The sequence below is a fragment of the Diabrotica undecimpunctata genome, chromosome 3 (genome assembly GCF_040954645.1).
Source record: "Diabrotica undecimpunctata isolate CICGRU chromosome 3, icDiaUnde3, whole genome shotgun sequence".
Classification (NCBI taxonomy): Eukaryota; Metazoa; Arthropoda; class Insecta; order Coleoptera; family Chrysomelidae; genus Diabrotica; species Diabrotica undecimpunctata.
The window spans coordinates 137,411,053-137,428,652 of NC_092805.1; the positions used below are offsets into that span (position 1 = coordinate 137,411,053).

General features: G+C 34.3%; 1 protein-coding gene across 1 annotated transcript; it reads left to right on the top strand.

Moving 5' to 3' along the window:
* The first annotated feature begins 871 nt into the window (after window positions 1-871).
* Window positions 872-11,033, top strand: LOC140436183 (uncharacterized). Its single transcript, XM_072524885.1, has 7 exons — window positions 872-1,026; window positions 2,290-2,454; window positions 5,135-5,173; window positions 5,234-5,366; window positions 10,302-10,346; window positions 10,799-10,890; window positions 10,950-11,033. The coding sequence occupies exons 1-7, from the start codon at window positions 967-969 to the stop codon at window positions 10,971-10,973; spliced, it is 558 nt and encodes a 185-aa protein (XP_072380986.1). The 5' UTR covers window positions 872-966; the 3' UTR covers window positions 10,974-11,033.
* Window positions 11,034-17,600: the final 6,567 nt, after the last annotated feature.

Here is a 17,600-nt window from a genome sequence, read left to right on the forward strand (position 1 = left end):
AACATGTCCAGCTGTATGTGTTACATATGTATTCAATGAATTCTGATTATCTTCTTTTAATAGTGTTATTATTTCTGTTTATTTATTTAATTTGTTTAGTACTGCTATATTTGTTACTCGGTCCGTTTCTTACTCATGATATCTGTTAGTATCCATGCTTCGATTCCATACCTATATCCATACGTATATTGAAGACATAAAATCGAAGAATACGAGCCTTCAACGGTAGACTGATATCACGACTACATAGTACCCTATTCATTAAAAAAAGAGGGGCTTTGACCATGTTATATACAAGACCTTAGCTCTTGCACCGTTCCAGTTTCATTAGGTGTGCGGGCCATACATTCGTACTGTTAAAAGCATTATATGGCTTTTACTCCATATTTCATAACACATTTCTTTGCTTGCTTACTTCAAATTACTTGATCTTTCTGATGTTCACCTTGAGCTCCATCTCTCTTATCTCTTCTGTCTAAATAATAGTCATAAGCAAATACTAGTCAAAGAAAATGATCAGATGAACATTCTCTAAAACCGACACAAAAATATGTCAGCTATTTTTTAAGAAATGATTAGATGATAAAATTATTTGCGGATATAAATGATCTATATATAATTGATTTTTATTATATACAATTTAATCAAATATTCATCAACCATTTAAGTCCACGTCCAATTTTACAATTTAGTAATAACTGGCTATATTTGAACCTACAGCTTTTAATAAATACCTCGCTAAAAACCAACCGATAATTTAAATCGTTTAAAGTTAATTAAATCGCTATATTACACAGGATATACAAAGCTAATAACAGTTCTAATAACGCTATGTTATATAAATCTAATAATAGTCAGACCTAATGCCATAATTGATACGACTGTGACAATATATTTTGTTTATTCGTTACTTTGGATGTGTTTCAGTTTAATCATTGTTTCTCAGATATTTTGAATATTGCAAAGATGTGTAATTTTGGATTGTTTTTAACTTCATTGGCAGTTGTTATTGTTAGTGTACGGCAGGTAATATTTTCCTTATATTATTAGGTTAACAATATTGCAACAATAGATCTGTCTGTAATTAGCAATACACTTACATTTTTTTAAACATAAACATCCCATCATTGTTTGTTTATTTGTAATAAAAGTATCTAATTCTTTATCCATAATTTGACAATTTTCCTCGAATGTTTTGTTTAAGGTTATCTAATTATCAAAGAACAAAATTGGTCTTTTCGACTTTTTTTGTGATTGATAGTTTCCAGTATCTTCTGCGCAGTTTCGGCGGCTAGTTGAGGAATTAAAGTTTGAAGTAATACCACATTTTTAACTGATTTCGCCCCAGGTACTTTTTTAATTCCAAAATTGAAAATATGTCTCAGCGGACAACGATTCACGACAAATTGGGAGATCATTACCCAAACAGATTTTTGTAGGGCTATTTTGCCGACCTTTCTAATTTATATTTTATAGTAGGTTTTAAAAAGTTCTTGAAATGCTTAGAAGAGTGTATACTGAAAAAAATACTACTAGTATTTAGTGAACTAGTAGGACATCCAACATACAATGAGGAGTCAGACAGGATTGCATTTTGTCCCCAACATTGGTTAATGTTTACGCGGACCAGCTATTCAAAAAGGCACATTAGAGACAGCCCTATGGAATAAAAATCAACGGGGAACTACTTAATGCAATTAGATATGCGGACGATACTGTAATTCTGTCAGAAAATATTATAGGTCTCCAAATTATGCTTGATCATATTCACGAAGTAGGAGAGGAAATGGGCCTTACAATAAACTAAAAAAAAAACCAAATTCTTAATCTTTACATTTTGATATAGAATGCTACAACTGATCTTTAACGGCAAAATAGAAGGCCGAAGAGTGTAGGAAGAAAACATATTTCTTGGTTAAAAAACATTCGTGAATGGACTCAGATATCAAATGCAGAACAATATTATTCCATGTGGTAGAAGATTGAGAAGTTTTCGCAATGGTGATCGCCAAAGTCGGATAATTATGATATGGCACGTGAAGAAGTAGGACATTCATTAAAACACTTCATTTAAAAAAGGTGTGTTACCCCGAAACATATATCGTGAGATAATTAAAGAGGTTTGTGAACATTTATTTGTACTAAAACGCATTTTTAGTGTTTCATCAATTTTGTGCGATGGATCACTATTTTGTCGATTGCGTTTATCCAGTAAATATAAAACATTAGGTATTCAAAATAATAAAAATGGAGTTTGAAAACCGAATAACTATAGTATATATTTTTTAGGTACATGCAGATTGTGAAAGAGCTAGATCATTATTAGGAGCTGAAGATGTATGTTGGTCTAGAAAAGTGGAAATCATAGATCGTCTCCAATACACTCAGAAGCGTATTATGAATTTTGCTAAGAAAAAGCTTGGAATGGATGTAGATAAAGAGGAACCTCAGAAAGTATGTTTTCATCTAATATTTTTATTCTTTCATTCTATATCCATATTTAATATATTTTAATTGTAATTTCAGCTACTGCTTTTATAACTATCCTTGAGTGACTGAAGCCAGAAAATATAATCCAATTATCATTGACTTGGCAACTCAGATATTTGTTTAATTATATCTGTTGACCATTTACTAACATCCATTTTGCTTTTCCAACTTGATACGGTCGCAAATTAAGTTGGCAATTCTTGAAAATCTCATAGAAAATCTGCAAATATCGAAACATCGTCATTATATTTTGAATATTTATTTTTATACCATTTATAGTAATGTTCTCTTAAAAGTTGTCTACCTTTTTTATTATTTAAAATTAAAAAACGATTGTCTTTTTCATAGACTGTGAAGTAAGCATACACTGGCACATTCCTAGATCACTGCCCTTTAGACACAATCCAGGTGCGTATCTTTTCGTCCTTAGAAAGGTAGTTTATGCGCGTTTTTGGTTGTCTATGTTTAAACGGTGTTGTGCAATCCATTGTCCAAATCGCGTAGGGTAAAGTAGATACATGTCTCAGCCTACATAATAACACTTCGGTGTTTATAATTTGTAACAGCACACCTATTTTTTTACAAGAGTTTATTTTTGGTATTGGTGGTCTGAAACGTATGAATAGAGATCGTGAACTTGTAGAAACTATTAAAAAATGGAAAACATATATCTTATATACTCAATATATATTTAGACAAGAGAAATATAACTTCCTTCAACTAATAATGGGAGCAGAAATAGAAGGAAAATGCGATCATGGCATGCGACAAATGACATGGATGTGTAACATCAAGGAATGGACAGGAGTAGACCACCAAACCTTAATAAGAAAAGCCCAAAATAGATACGAATTTGCAGAAGTCATCGCTAACCGCCACTGGTGACGCCACCTTAAATAAAAAGAAGATTCATGATCTGCTTAGTGGGTTTGTCCCGTTGTAATCTTTTAAGGCATGTACCATTTCTCCTACCAGGATATCGTGCAACTCACTATTGTCCTGTTGTGTATTAGCAGGTTGAGTTTGATGTACTGCAAGCTCAGGAATCTGTTCATGTATTTATGAACTAAAAGAAAATGTCTGGAATGGCAACCTCCTGAGCATAGCAAGCGAGGAAGACCGAAATTTAGTTGGATGGCCAGCATCTACAAGGCGATAAGCTCCAGGAACCTCAGAGATGACCTGTGGTAGCATAGGAAGGAAGAAGTCGAAGCACTTTTGTAGATAATATTTAAAACCGTAAATCTATCACAAAAAAAAGATGATACAGTAGGCGGTACAGTAGACTAGCTACTAGTCAAACTTTTGTGTCGTGACAATCCGCTCTTTTCAAACAGTTGTTATATAACTATAGAGAAAAATTAATACAAAGCCAGTAAAAAGCTTCGCTTCAAAAAAGACCTTAAAAAAATCTTAAGGGTTATACACCCTACTCGTAATATGTGAATTCATGGATAGGTGAATTGGGAAAAAAGACAAAATTTCGTAAAAACCGAAAAAGTCTTTCGAGATTTGATACTACCATCGATTCAAATTGACCTTTACTTATCATCATCAGCCGTTTTGAGTCCACTGCTGGACATAGGCCTCCCGTAAATAATTCCAATGTATTCTATCTTAAGCACCCTGAATCCAATTGTGCTGGATTTACTAAAAGAGTTGTATATTTATATAAACTATGAAGACGATTTTATACGATATTCCGTGCGTTTCTTCTACCTCGTACGGTACCACGGAATAGTTTCAAGTGATAACAATCGATTATGAAAATTGGTTACCACTAAACCTTCATGACGCTGTTGTAGAACACGAAAAACTAATGGAAAAGTTACCTGCTATGGTAAAATTGGGCCACCATCTCATTGTTTAAAAACAAAAGATTTCTTGTTATTTTTCTTCTGCCGTAGATAGATATTAGGTAGATATTATAGGTTATTACAATGGTTTATTGCAAGTCAAAAGAACAAAACTTAAACAATAGATTACAAATGTTATGAAGATTGATCGCTATGGTTCACCCCTGACCTAGAAAGAATACAAGAAAATGTTCACACCTTTTTTTGTGTCTCAAACCAACAATTTAATAAACACCACTTCACGATTGGTCAAACAACGTTTTCCCTAAGGTCTTCTTTGAATTTTAGAAACAGCCTGTGGTCACTCTGGGAGATCAAATCTGTAGCCAAATCTAGAGAATATGGAAGGTGCTCCACAATGTTGAAACCTGCATTACGAATGATAGCCATTGTAACAAAGGCCTTGTATGCTGGTGCGTTGTCCTGTTAGAAGAGTTCACTTTTCCTTAACCTTCCCCCGTCACTTTTTTATGTAGCTTCTTTTTCGAAATAATAAATAATTCACTTGGTGCATCTTAGAATACTGAAGCCATAATCTGACTTTACAAGTAACGGGTGAACTCTCCACATAACGTTCTTCATATTCCTGCTAAAAATGTTCAAAAGCGTTTACAAAGGCCCTCTCTGGGCAACAATTTTTCTAGTATCCTTATAAGAAGCAAAAATATTATAAGAAGAAGTGACAATTTTTAAGTATTAAAGAAGAATGACTATACCATTATTTAGAGACGCTTTTTGAACCAAAAGAATTATTTATTGTGTCGTAGTAATCATGTTTTTTCTTTCAGTGTGAATACTATTACTGCATATTTACGGAAATGAAGTTGGTAAGTTTACCGAAGTCATTCTAGCAACCTTTAATGTATTTATAAAATAATTAATTTAAGATAAATCCAGATTATGATGTCCCATGTATTGAAAGAACATCCAATTGGGTCAAAAGAAATACTTTGTATAACGACGGCGAGATTTTATTAGAGAGGGTAGAGAAATGCAGCGACGAATTGAAATATTCAATAAGTAAGTAATAAGTTGTATATCAAGCCTTAAATATATTAATATTGGTTGGTGTTTACTTACTTTTTAACTGGAAAACAATTAACTGTCTAAATTGACAACATAACAAAGCGTATTAAATTTGGAAATGGATGCGTTTAGAAAAGTGGTTCCCAAATTGTGGGTCACGTTGCTAAGGGGGTCGCGAAATGATTAAAAAAAGTCTTTCAAAAAAATTTTTATTAAAAAAAATTTCTTTATAAAAGGTATATTATAAAAACCCTATCGGGCTACATCACAGAACGTTTTCGGAATAACTATATGGATAAAAACCCTTTAAGCTATATATTTAGTGGCTTCAAACATGTAAATCCAGATAGCACTGATGATGGAATAGTTATTCCGAAAACGCTTTTTGATGTAGCCCGATAGGTCTTTTATATTAATATATCTTTTATAAAGGAATTTTTTAAATAAAATTTTTTTGAAACCAGAATACTTCGGTCAGATAATTATTAGAGGACTTAAATATCATATACTTCGCGCTATAATACAATGACAGGTGGAGGGAAAGAGTTGGATTGATAGACATAAGCTTTCATGGCTGCTTAATATTAGTTGATGATGTGGTTTCACAGTAGAAGAATTATTTCGCGAAATAGCTGCTAAGAGAAGAGAAATTGCTTTCCAGAAATTGTAAACATAATGACATCCAAAGTCTGAATACGGAACCGACAACTAAAAGAGAAGTATCAAACAAAAAGTATATACCGTAAAACGAGGTTACTTTGCACCATAGTTTTAGTTTCGTTTTCTTAGAGTGGATATAACGTTATTCGAAAGAAGATCTGAACTTTTTATTATAAATATCTATTCAACAGGTCGTAATATAGCTCTTATTATAGCTGTTTTTTAGTTATATTGCATAATTAAGAGATTATCCTAATTTTATTAGTGGTGCAAAGTATACCCTAGAAGAGTCATACTTTGCACCACTTGATATTTTAATAATATTTGGCTACGAAATGCTTGCTGCGAAAATACAAAGTTTGAATCTAATCCCACCACAATTTGTCGTATTCTGGAACAATGTAAAATCCTCGTCTTTGTTTTCTTTTCCCAAAACTTTAACGATTTTGACATGGCGTTGATCATCGCTCCATCATTTTCTATTGCTGTTATGACTCCAGGGTAAACATGATCTTCATAGACAAATAAAACGTACTCACCAATATTTTTTTTAACATGATCTAATGCAGAGTTTTTAACTTTTTCGGCAATATTTGTACCAAGAGAACCTGAGGCGAGTTTTTCATTAAATTCGCTTTCTTCTTCCATTTCTTGCAGCTCATTTTTTTTTATCATCAGATGAATCCCTGCGTATAAATAGTGGAAAGTGGTCGTCCAAAGCGACTTCTGGCTCAACAGCTTGATGAAGTATGGAAGTACATGCTTCAGTTAAATCTTCTAAACTAATTTCAGAATGGGCAATACTTTGTCCTGCTGGAACATTTATTCTCTTCCCACGTGTCACTAACTGGGTGGCTTCCTTTCTCTTATTTTCTAAATATCGAATTAAAGTGTTTTCGATATCTGACGAAATTGATGTATTATTATTTGTTGTATGACTATCAGTTATCACACTAGATTACTGAGTTGTTTCTAACCGCTCCAAGAGTGGTGTTATACCACAAGGAACTATACCACATTTCCTAAATCCCGACTTTAATATCTCATCGCTATTCTTTTGTATTTTTTCGATTAATAATCGTAAAAGCGTTGGAAAATGCTGTTTCTCAAGTACCTTTGATCTACTCCCCACATGAGTTTCCTTATATTCAGATAAAATTTCCCTCCAGGCCTTCTTCATTGGGGCAAATAATGCAACATCTAGCGGTTGTGTAACGTGGGTGCTATTCGGAGGCAAACATATAAAATGAATGTCGTGTTTTCGACACAAATCCAGGACTTCAACATTAATATGAGAAGACAAATTGTCTCCTAAAACGATCTTCTTTCCCTGAATTTTTTTAAGCCTGGGCAATAGAATAGTGTTAAACCAATTTGCAAATGTCTGTGATTCGAACCAACCAGATACAGTATTTACATAACGCGTACCAGAGGGGCCATTTTCAGTCCAGGTGTCCCACAAATGCTTGGATTTGTACACCACATAAGGAGGTAGTAGCTCACCAGCTGCATTTCCACACATCATAAGAGAAATGCTACTTTTTGAAGAGTTACAAATTCGTTCAGGATATTTAACCCCACGTTTAGTTAATACCTTTTTTTGTCCGGGATCATCTGTTAAGTTCGTCTCGTCATAATTAAAAATAGCATGTGGCTCCATATCAGTTAATGTTTGTTTTAAATTTTGTATGTATTCAGCCATTTGATCTGCATTGAGTGTTGCTCTACTTCTTTTTATGTTTGAGGCTATCCTTGCAGTAAGGTACTTATGACGACTTGAAAATGATTTGACCCAATTCACACCAGGAGTATTATCCTTCAAGCGAGTTATTTTTTTCTTGGCGATTTAAATGAGTCTTAATTATTTGTCGTAATTCCATTCCATTAACAGGAAATCCAGCATCACTAAGGCTATAAATGCATTGTACAAAGCACCTTTCCTCTTCATAACAGAATATTGATGGGTATTCAGGTTTTCCAGCGTGTACTCCTTTTAATTTGTAAAAAATAGTTCTCCTTGGAATGTTAAGGGATTCAGCGGCAACTATTGTACTCATGCCATCTTTTATTGCTGACAGACATGCTTTCAAATTTTCTTCTGAGTAGTCTGCATATTTGCGGGATCCCAGTTTCTTTTATAACGTCTGGGCATTTCCTAAAAACCATTTTCCTATTAAGGGGATATTACTCTTGGGGATACTTTGCACCACTTGCAAATTGGCGGTGCAAAGTATACCCAATTTCACGTGTTAAGTGCACATGTAAACAATTTTTTTTTTTTGTTATTGATATCCTGGTTTAAAACCGTTATTTTAACAACTAAAAATCGCAATCGATTGTGGTAAATGCCATTAGACGTGTACTTACCAATTTGTGTCCGCTGGGACTGTCTGCAGAGTATGATTTTGCAAAGTTAGAAAATAATAGATTTTCGAGGTTAATATTCTAACCGTTGCTGATAGATAACTGGCGACCGCAGAGACAATCGCGCGCGTCTTACTCACGTATTGCGATGTTGCCAAGTGCTCTAGAGATAGTACAAATATATAAACAAAAAAGAGCGTAGCTTTACAGAAAATATACTTTTACACGTTTGGTGCAAAGTTACCCTGCTCAGTGCAAAGTAACCCCGTTTTACAGTAAGGTTAGTCTGCATATAGAAATCTTTTTCAAGAACAATCTATTTCTTTTAAGGAATGGAACTTCCCTGTAAGGACAAGGTAAAAATAAGGATAAGTTTACAGTTCCCTTCAATGATATGTACGAAGGCGGTCCGATAAGTTGTTAGCCTCACCGCCCGATGGCGCCACTATCTCAAGAGAAATCTAATATTGTGTAATACAATCTTGTAGATGGCTAATGTTAAAATTTTAGCCGAATCGGACTCATAGTCTTGTTTTGACCGCGTGTAAAAACGGGCGTGTCGGCAGATTTTAGAAAAATGGAAAAAAGCAATATCGTTCGGTGATTCGATTCTTGTTTTTGGAAGGGAAATCAAAGAGCACTTGGATGTTATGTACGGTGACTCTTTTACTTTGATGGCAACCATCAAAAATTGTTTTACCGAGTTTCAACCTGATCGCACGTCAGTTTTTGATAAGCCACGCCTCGGTAACCCGAAAATGGCTACCATGAAGAATAACGTGACAAACATCCATGATCTAGTATGGGAAGATCACCGAGTGAAGGTTCACGACATAGCTTAGACACTAGGCATCTCAAAAGACCGCGTATGTCATATCTTGTATGAAATTTTGGGCATGAGAAAGCTGTCGACACAATGGCTGCCGTGTGTGCTCAATCCGGACAAGAAGCGCAACCGTGAGACCACTTCAGATCAGTGTTTGACGCTATTTAAGCGTAATTCAAAGGAGTTTCTATGTCGTTTTGTAACTGTCAACAATGTGTGCCATTGGTACACACCAGAGACCAAGGAAAAGTCGAAACAGTTGACAGCACTTGGCGAACGTGCTCCGAAGAAGGCAAAGACTATCCTATCGGTCGGAAAGGAGATGGCCACCATTTTCTGGGATTCACAAGAGGTACTCTACATCTCTAGAAGGACAAAACGGTCACAGGGCTGTACTACGCCGAATTATTGGTCCGATTCGATGCCGAATTGCAGAAAAAGCGACTTCATTTGGCAAAGAAAAAAGTGCTCTTCCACTATGACAACGTACCAACTCATACTTCTGTCATCGCCACAGCGAAATTGGTCGAATTGGGCTACAAACTGTTGCTACATCCACCGTATTCTCCAGATTTGGCCATGTGTGACTTTTTCTTGTTTCCAAACTGGAAAAAGGCATTGGCCGGGCCGAAATTTAAGTCGAATGAGGACGTCATCACCGCCACAGAAGCCTACTTTGTAGACTTCGAGAAAATGTATTTCTCATACAGGTTAGAGAAGTTGGAGAATCGCTGGGTCAAATGTATCGAGCTAAAAGGAGACTATGTTAAAAAATAAATCGCTACTTTACCAAAATTTTTGTTTTTCTTTTGCAGGCTAAGTACTTATAGGACCGACCTTAAGTAATTAATAAAGAACATTGCCCGAAAAACTTCATGTTCTGGTTTTTGTGACCACTCATTTAACTTTTTTGGGATTTTACCCGATGTTTTCTTTAATAAAAATTGTTTGGATTTATAAGCTTTTAAATTATAAAAGTTCACATTTTTGTTGTAAGTTAAGTTCCATTAATTCACTTGATATCATATTGTAATATTGATACATATAAAGAGATTTTAAGTAATATTTGATTTTTTCAGATTCCAATATAAACTTTTTGGCTGATAACGTTGATAAACCAAAGAGTAAGTACCACGAAAAATAAAGCTTTATATACTTATATCATTATCATCGTCATCATTATCTAGCCTTCTGCGTTCAAAGTTGAACATAGGCCTCCCTTAATTTTTTCCAGTTTTGACGGACTTGAGCTTCCCGCAGTTAATTCCCAGCAATTTTTTTGACGTCATCTGTCCATCGTGTAGGTGGTCTACCTCTGCTTCTATCTACTCGTGATCTCCACACTGTAAATTTTATGAGTCCACCACACCTCATTCATTTTGGCCACATGGCTGTCCAGTTCCAGTGGGATATTTTTTTATTGCGTGTCTTCTCTTTTATTTTTGTTATAATATTTTTTACATTTAAACCATATATTGAGTATTTCTATATATGTCCTAAACTCTAAGTAAATATAAATTTTCAAAAAATTAGTATTATGTAAAAAATAAGTAAATTGTTTAATTATTTCTTTCAGACGAAAGGCTGAGAACATCCGAGGGCCAAAGTAAATGTGAAATTTCTTTGGAATACATGAAGTGTCTAGCTAATCCTTCAAAAATTACTGAGGTAACGTCTAATAATTTTACTTTGTCTATATAATCAATATATATTTCTTTTTGTTTTAGTGTCCAGTTTTTCAGTTTCCTTAAGTGAAAACAAAAATGTATGTTATTTTTGTAGTTAATAAAGCGTTCTACTTTTGTTTAAAATGTTGTTTCGATTTATAATAAGATTGTTTAAAATTTATAATTAATGTACAATCATCGAGGAATTGTAGAGAGAATTAATTGGAAAACCAACGGTCATTTTTGATGACCACTTCAAGTAATACTGAAGAAACATCTATTCACAATGAATTTGTTTTATCTGACCTTTATTATAGAGAAAAGTGTTATGTTCTGCTACGTCAATGAATTTAATGCAAAGTCCAAAGTGCAAAGTATAAAGACCAAAAATAGAGAGTGACAAAAGTTTTTAGAGAGACCGCATGACCAGTATGAGAGCGTAATCTTCAAATAACCACAAATAGATGCACTGCCATATTCTTTAACTTGCTAAAATGGCGTCGAACTTTTTACCGTGAAGATTGGAAGATGTAGAATAACGTCAGTATACAAATGTCATTTTTCCATCCCATGGCTCTACAGCCCAATTCGAGCCCTGGCCGGCCTCAGCAAAACTCTTAATTCGGTAAGATCTGTAGTCATTCTCCTTCACGATCTAGGTACTGCCAAGGAGATTCCTTTCCTCCTCGTCCACATCATCCTCCCATCGTTTTCTCTTCCAATAGCTTGTGTGTAGCACTGTATAAAATAAAGGGTTCCCATGTCAAGCAGTGGACGTTCAATTAGTGAATAGAAGAAGTTGACATAAGACGAAAAAAAAAAACAGATAACCTGACGAAAAGAAGAAGACGAAAAGAAGAAATTACTCGACTTGTCAGTGAGCGTGACGTCACTTGAATACCTGAGCAGGTGCAAACATCAAAGGATGCCGCTTTTTTTCACGGTCGGTTGTAGCGTTATAACTGCTACATTGCCTGCTTTCTTTCTTGTGTTAATATATTTCGTTAATTCTATTCTCCAATTTCCATATCTTCTGTCATAATTCATATTCTTCTATATCCTCCATTGTATCTCTTATTTTTCTATATATTTTCTCAGATATAGATTATATCAGAATTATGTCGTTACTTAATTGATTCATTATTCTCTTTTCATTTTTACTGGTATTTGGTATAAAAACCAGTTGGCGTCCAAATCTATCTTCTTTATATAATATATATTTCAGTATCTACCTTTCCTATTTTCTTAATAATCATCATTTTTATCTTTTACTCAAGTTTCTAAAGAATGAATTTTATTTTCATTTCTATTTCTGTTACTTTGGAACGAGAGGTGCCATCTTTATTCTCTGTTTAGTTTAATGCTAGTGACAAAGACTCCTTTTTGTTGACATTTCCCCCTTCCCGTTCGATACAAAAGTCGATATAATTGCTTCTATTTCTAAAAATGTCGATTTTCTTCATGACTTCTGTAAAAGTATAATAACCAATTGTTGTGTCGTCTCCTGAATTAGGAGTCAACCTCCGGGATACATTTCTCAGGTGCGGGTCAAATTCTATTAACATCCAGAAGACCAACCGGCCTGAGAATGGCACTATCATTCCGATAGGAGATTTGACTCCAGGATAAGAAAATCCACAGCTAACGTAACGTTCCAACGAACATTCATTGGACGTCAATCTATGACGTGCCGACGAATATTCATTGGGTGCCAATTTGTAACCCTTCGAGGCTCAATTTGTAACATCCCAACGTTGAGCTGCTGTTGTCAACTTGTAACCGCGAACCTTAGTTTGCTGCTACAACCCGACTAACATCACTAACAACGTTGGAGCGACAAATCGTTTCCCGTTGGGACCAACTTTTAACGTCATAACCCCTAATGTATCAATTGCAAAATTGCTACATTAGACGTTATACGAAACACTCCCTGGCTAGCTCACTCAGGACGTGAATATGGCCTACTCTGGAGCAACACACGCAAACAAGTAAAAAGAAGAAACAATACACAGTTAAATTAACACATGTTTATTAAAATATTAAAAAAAAATAACAGAAAAATACATGTTTAAATATGATATTGAATTTAAATAAAAATTATTCGACTTCTTGCTACAGTGTTACATTATAGTAAGGAAAAATGCTTGTCAACAAATCCTAGGTTTTATCCTGGTCTTTTCTGCTATGGTTTTTAGCAAGCCATGTTGTTAGCTGTGGATTTTCTTATCCTGGAGTCAACTCTCCTATCGGAATGATAGTGCCATTCTCAGGCCGGTTGGTCTTCTGGATGTTAATAGAATTTGACCCGCACCTGAGAAATGTATCCCGGAGGTTGACTCCTAATTCAGGAGACGACACAACAATTGGTTATTATACTTTTACAGAAGTCATGAAGAAAATCGACATTTTTAGAAATAGAAGCAATTATATCGACTTTTGTATCGAACGGGAAGGGGGAAATGTCAACAAAAAGGAGTCTTTGTCACTAGCAATAAACTAAACAGAGAATAAAGATAGCACCTCTCGTTCCAAAGTAACAGAAATAGAAATAAAAATAAAATTCATTCTTTAGAAACTTGAGTAAAAGATAAAAATGATGATTATTAAGAAAATAGGAAAGGTAGATACTGAAATATATATTATATAAAGAAGTTAGATTTGGACGCCAACTAGTTTTTATACCAAATACCAGTAAAAATGAAAAGAGAATAATGAATCAATTAAGTAACGACATAATTCTGATACAATCTATATCTGAGAAAATATATAGAAAAATAAGAGATACAATGGAGGATATAGAAGAATATGAATTATGACAGAAGATATGGAAATTGGAGAATAGAATTAACGAAATATATTAACACAAGAAAGAAAGCAGGCAATGTAGCAGTTATAAAGCTACACGGTAAAATTTTCCTATCCCCAACCGGCGTAACCTCTACTACTTCCCCTGCATTCTTGCATTCAACAGTTTTTTTGGAAGCCTCTTTTCTTCCATCCTACATAGATGGCCTGCCCATTGAAGACGCTGTTGGCGGATATACTAACATAAAGGTGGTTCTTTATACATATTTTAAAGGGAGTTTTTTTAAAAGTATAGAACTTTGAAATGGAATAAAACAAAGATGATTTTTATGAATTGACATCAAATTGACTTTATTCGAAAGATAATCTTTTGGCAATATAATTTAAATATGATTTCTGGCATATGATCGTCAAGGCTGGCTCTGACCTAGTCTAAGCTGGAGGTCCAATTTTCGATTAACTTTTCTAATATTTGTCGCCGTATATCGGCAAAAGCGCGGCGAATGTTGGCCTCCAAGTAGTCAATCGTTTTATGCTTATCCCCACATGAAATAGTCTAGCCGTGTTAAATCGCACGATCTTGGGGGCCAATTCAAGATCCAATACGTAAAGCTATGCGGTTAAGAGCTGTGTTGCTTAATCGGGGAATGTAAAAGACACTAATCAATCATGGCTCTATATGGCTCACCATTGACTGTAACGTTCTGGCCAGCACCGTTTTTGAAGAAGTATGGTCCAATGATTTCATCAGACCATAAAGCACACCAAGCAGTCTGTTTTCTGGATGTAATGGTTTCTTAATATACATTTGAGGATCATCTTAACTCCAAATAGGGCATGGACAAATAATTAATGTTTGTTGACGTAACTATTCAACCAAAAGTGAGCTTCATCGCTTAACAAAATTCGCTTATGAAAATCGGAATCAACGGCAATCTCTTTTTGGACCCACTCACCGAATCTACGAATCTACGCCTTGCTAGTTGATGATATACCTTCAATTGTCGCGTAATTGAATGAGTTGGATTTTGTCAGCGGGCAAAGCAAGATCTTTCCGCAAAATCTTCCGCAACTGCTGTGCACGATGGCAGATAGACTTATTTGGGTCTTCCTGTATGCTACGCTCTACAGCAGCCACAACTTCTTCTGTACGCACTGTACGACGTGTCTGTGGATGCATATTATCATTTAGAGTAAACGTGGTGCAAAAACGTTCCATGGTTAATCGAATTACTTGCTCTGACGGACTATTATGTTGACCATAAAATGGACGTATTGCGCGATACGTATTTCGAACAGAATCATAAATTTCAAAACAAATTTGTACAATTTGGAAGCGTTGTTCGGGCGACAAGTCTATTCATGCTGAAATGCCAAACCGAACTTAACATAAATCACTTGACAGCTGCCAAAATGGCCGAGAGTTAATAAAGTGTTACCAACTTAGATTTCTATACCTACCTCTAAAAAACACCCTTTATATTTCATAATTGTATCTGATTCGCCACCTGTTATTCTTATTTATAGGGCCCAGTATTCATTTCAGTACCTTTGTTTTAAAAACGTCCATACAGATGTTTGAGTCAATACCCAAATTTCACATTCACAGCTCCCTATCGGTCGGGTGTTTGATTTACGTCTTGTGATTTAAATTTCTGGTTCATATCAAAGTATGCGGTATTGTATTGTAAAAACTAGTTTCTTGACGCTCGCCTCAGCATTTTACTACAGAGAAAATATGAATATAACGCTAGTATAAAAGCTTCCCTTCAAAATGTAAAAGGGTACCTATTAATAAAAGATGCAGAACCACAAAAATAAAAGAACGATGCTTTTAAAATAATTTTATATAAATACAATGTTGGATTTTTACAATTATCAGTTCGACTATTGTATTAAAGTGCGACAAAAAGAGTTGTAAGTAAAATATTTTTGGTTTAATTTTAATATCTATACATTGGAAGAGATTTCTAAAGCAGCACATATTAAAAAATATGACTTTTTACGAAATAGCCGTTATACAACGTGTAAATATAAATTTTATTGAAATCTATAAAATAATAAATAAATAATAAAATTACTTTATTCAATTTTAAAAATACAGAACACAGTATGAAGCTTCGCGCTGGTCTACAGTACTGCCTATTGTAGGCACCACTTTTTTTATGCGCTCCCTTTTATTAATAAAATCGTCGCCTGCTTACCATTAGAAAAATATTAAAACAAAAGAAAAATGAAATTGTATTATTAAAACCGCACTAAAAATAAGTATTTCATATGGTAACGATTTATTTATATTAACATTATAACAGAATAACTCCTTATTATATACTAACGCCACGTAGTGGTGTTTATAGCAAGTTTTGTAATTCTCTACAGACAGCTAATCCGGGTACAAAGAAATCTTTTAATTGGTTCAATATTCTCGTACGAGCAGTAACATGTTGAATCTCTATAACAGATGGCGCAAACGGTTAGGTTGAAAATATAAATTTGCTTAAAATTATCTACTAATTATTTATTTAATTCAGTTTACAAATATGAATTTAATACAGGTTTCAAAAATTTAATAATTTAAAACATATTTTTTTATTAATTAAGTATCAGATAGTTTACTAGGGTTAGGAATTAATTTATAAGTTAATAAATATATATTTTTTAAGTATGTTAGGTATACCTAGGCCATTTAGGCTTACCATACGTCCCGGTTTTAGACATCGGTCCCGGAGTCCCGGCGCGTTTGTCATTCTGTCCCGGTTTGACAAAACTGTCGTAATTTTGAATTTTTGTTAAGTGATTTCACACGAATGATTTTTTTCCTCCTGGATACATATTTACTGATAATAAATAAGATTATTCACGTTCGTATTATATAAACAATTCTAATAATGATGACTGCACATCTGATTGATAAGATAGTTTAATAGGGTTCCCACAGAAGACGTGCTTAGTTCTCGAAATCATCAAAATGACCAATTCAGCAATTCACCGTATCACATTTCTTAAACACATTATTTCAGTGAGTCGTGAACGAATATAATCATTAAAAAAAATCAAGAATTGATGAATTAAAAAAAAACAGATCTCAGTTTTCTGAGAAATTGCAAATTCACAAGCGAACTTGAAAAATATTATCCTTTTATAAAAAAGCTTTGTAGTGACAATAGCAGGGTGAAATGCCAGCAATGTTTTTTAGAATTTTCAATTGCACACGGTGGGCGGGCAGATATTAAAGATCACTTAAAGTGTGCAAAACACAAGACTGGTGTAACAGCGATTGCAAGTACTTCTTCTATCAAAATTTTTTTTATAAATGATGATCCCATTCAAAACGATTTAGTTATTGCGGCTAAAATTTCAAAATGTTTTGAATCAAAATTTGGGGTTGCGAGAACCAAATGTGAAGCGATCATTTTAAATGTGTTGGCACCTTTGTCTTTGTCAGAGCTACACACCGACTTACAGAAGGCTTTTTTCGTAAGTGTTACTAACGACACCTCAAATAAAAAGCACATCAAACTGGCACCGATTACTGTTAGATACATTTTACCATTAGAAAGTGTACCTACATGTGAAACTATTGAATTTTGAGTCCGTTCAGGGTGAGACATCGGAAATATTGACTCAAAATATAATTTCAACATTACGTCGTCATGACATTACAAAAACAGTAGCTGCATTTTGTGGCGACAATTGTAATACAAATTTTGGAGGTGTGCATAGAAGAGGACAAAATAATGTTTACAGAAGACTTAAACAAGACCTCGGTGTAGATATTGTAGGAATTGGATGTGGCGCACATATTGTACACAATGAAATGTACACAAATGGTGCAATATATTTTGTGCTTACCAGGTACCTCCGCTCCTTTAGAGCGTATCTTCTCGATGATGAAACATATTTGGT

Coding starts and splice junctions, on each gene's coding strand:
- LOC140436183 (XM_072524885.1), top strand. CDS start 967: ATGTGTAATTTTGGATTGTTTTTAACTTCATTGGCAGTTGTTATTGTT. Junction 5,367..10,301: donor CGAATTGAAATATTCAATAA/GTAAGTAATAAG, acceptor TGATTTTTTCAG/ATTCCAATATAAACTTTTTG. Junction 10,891..10,949: donor ATCCTTCAAAAATTACTGAG/GTAACGTCTAAT, acceptor TTTTTGTTTTAG/TGTCCAGTTTTTCAGTTTCC.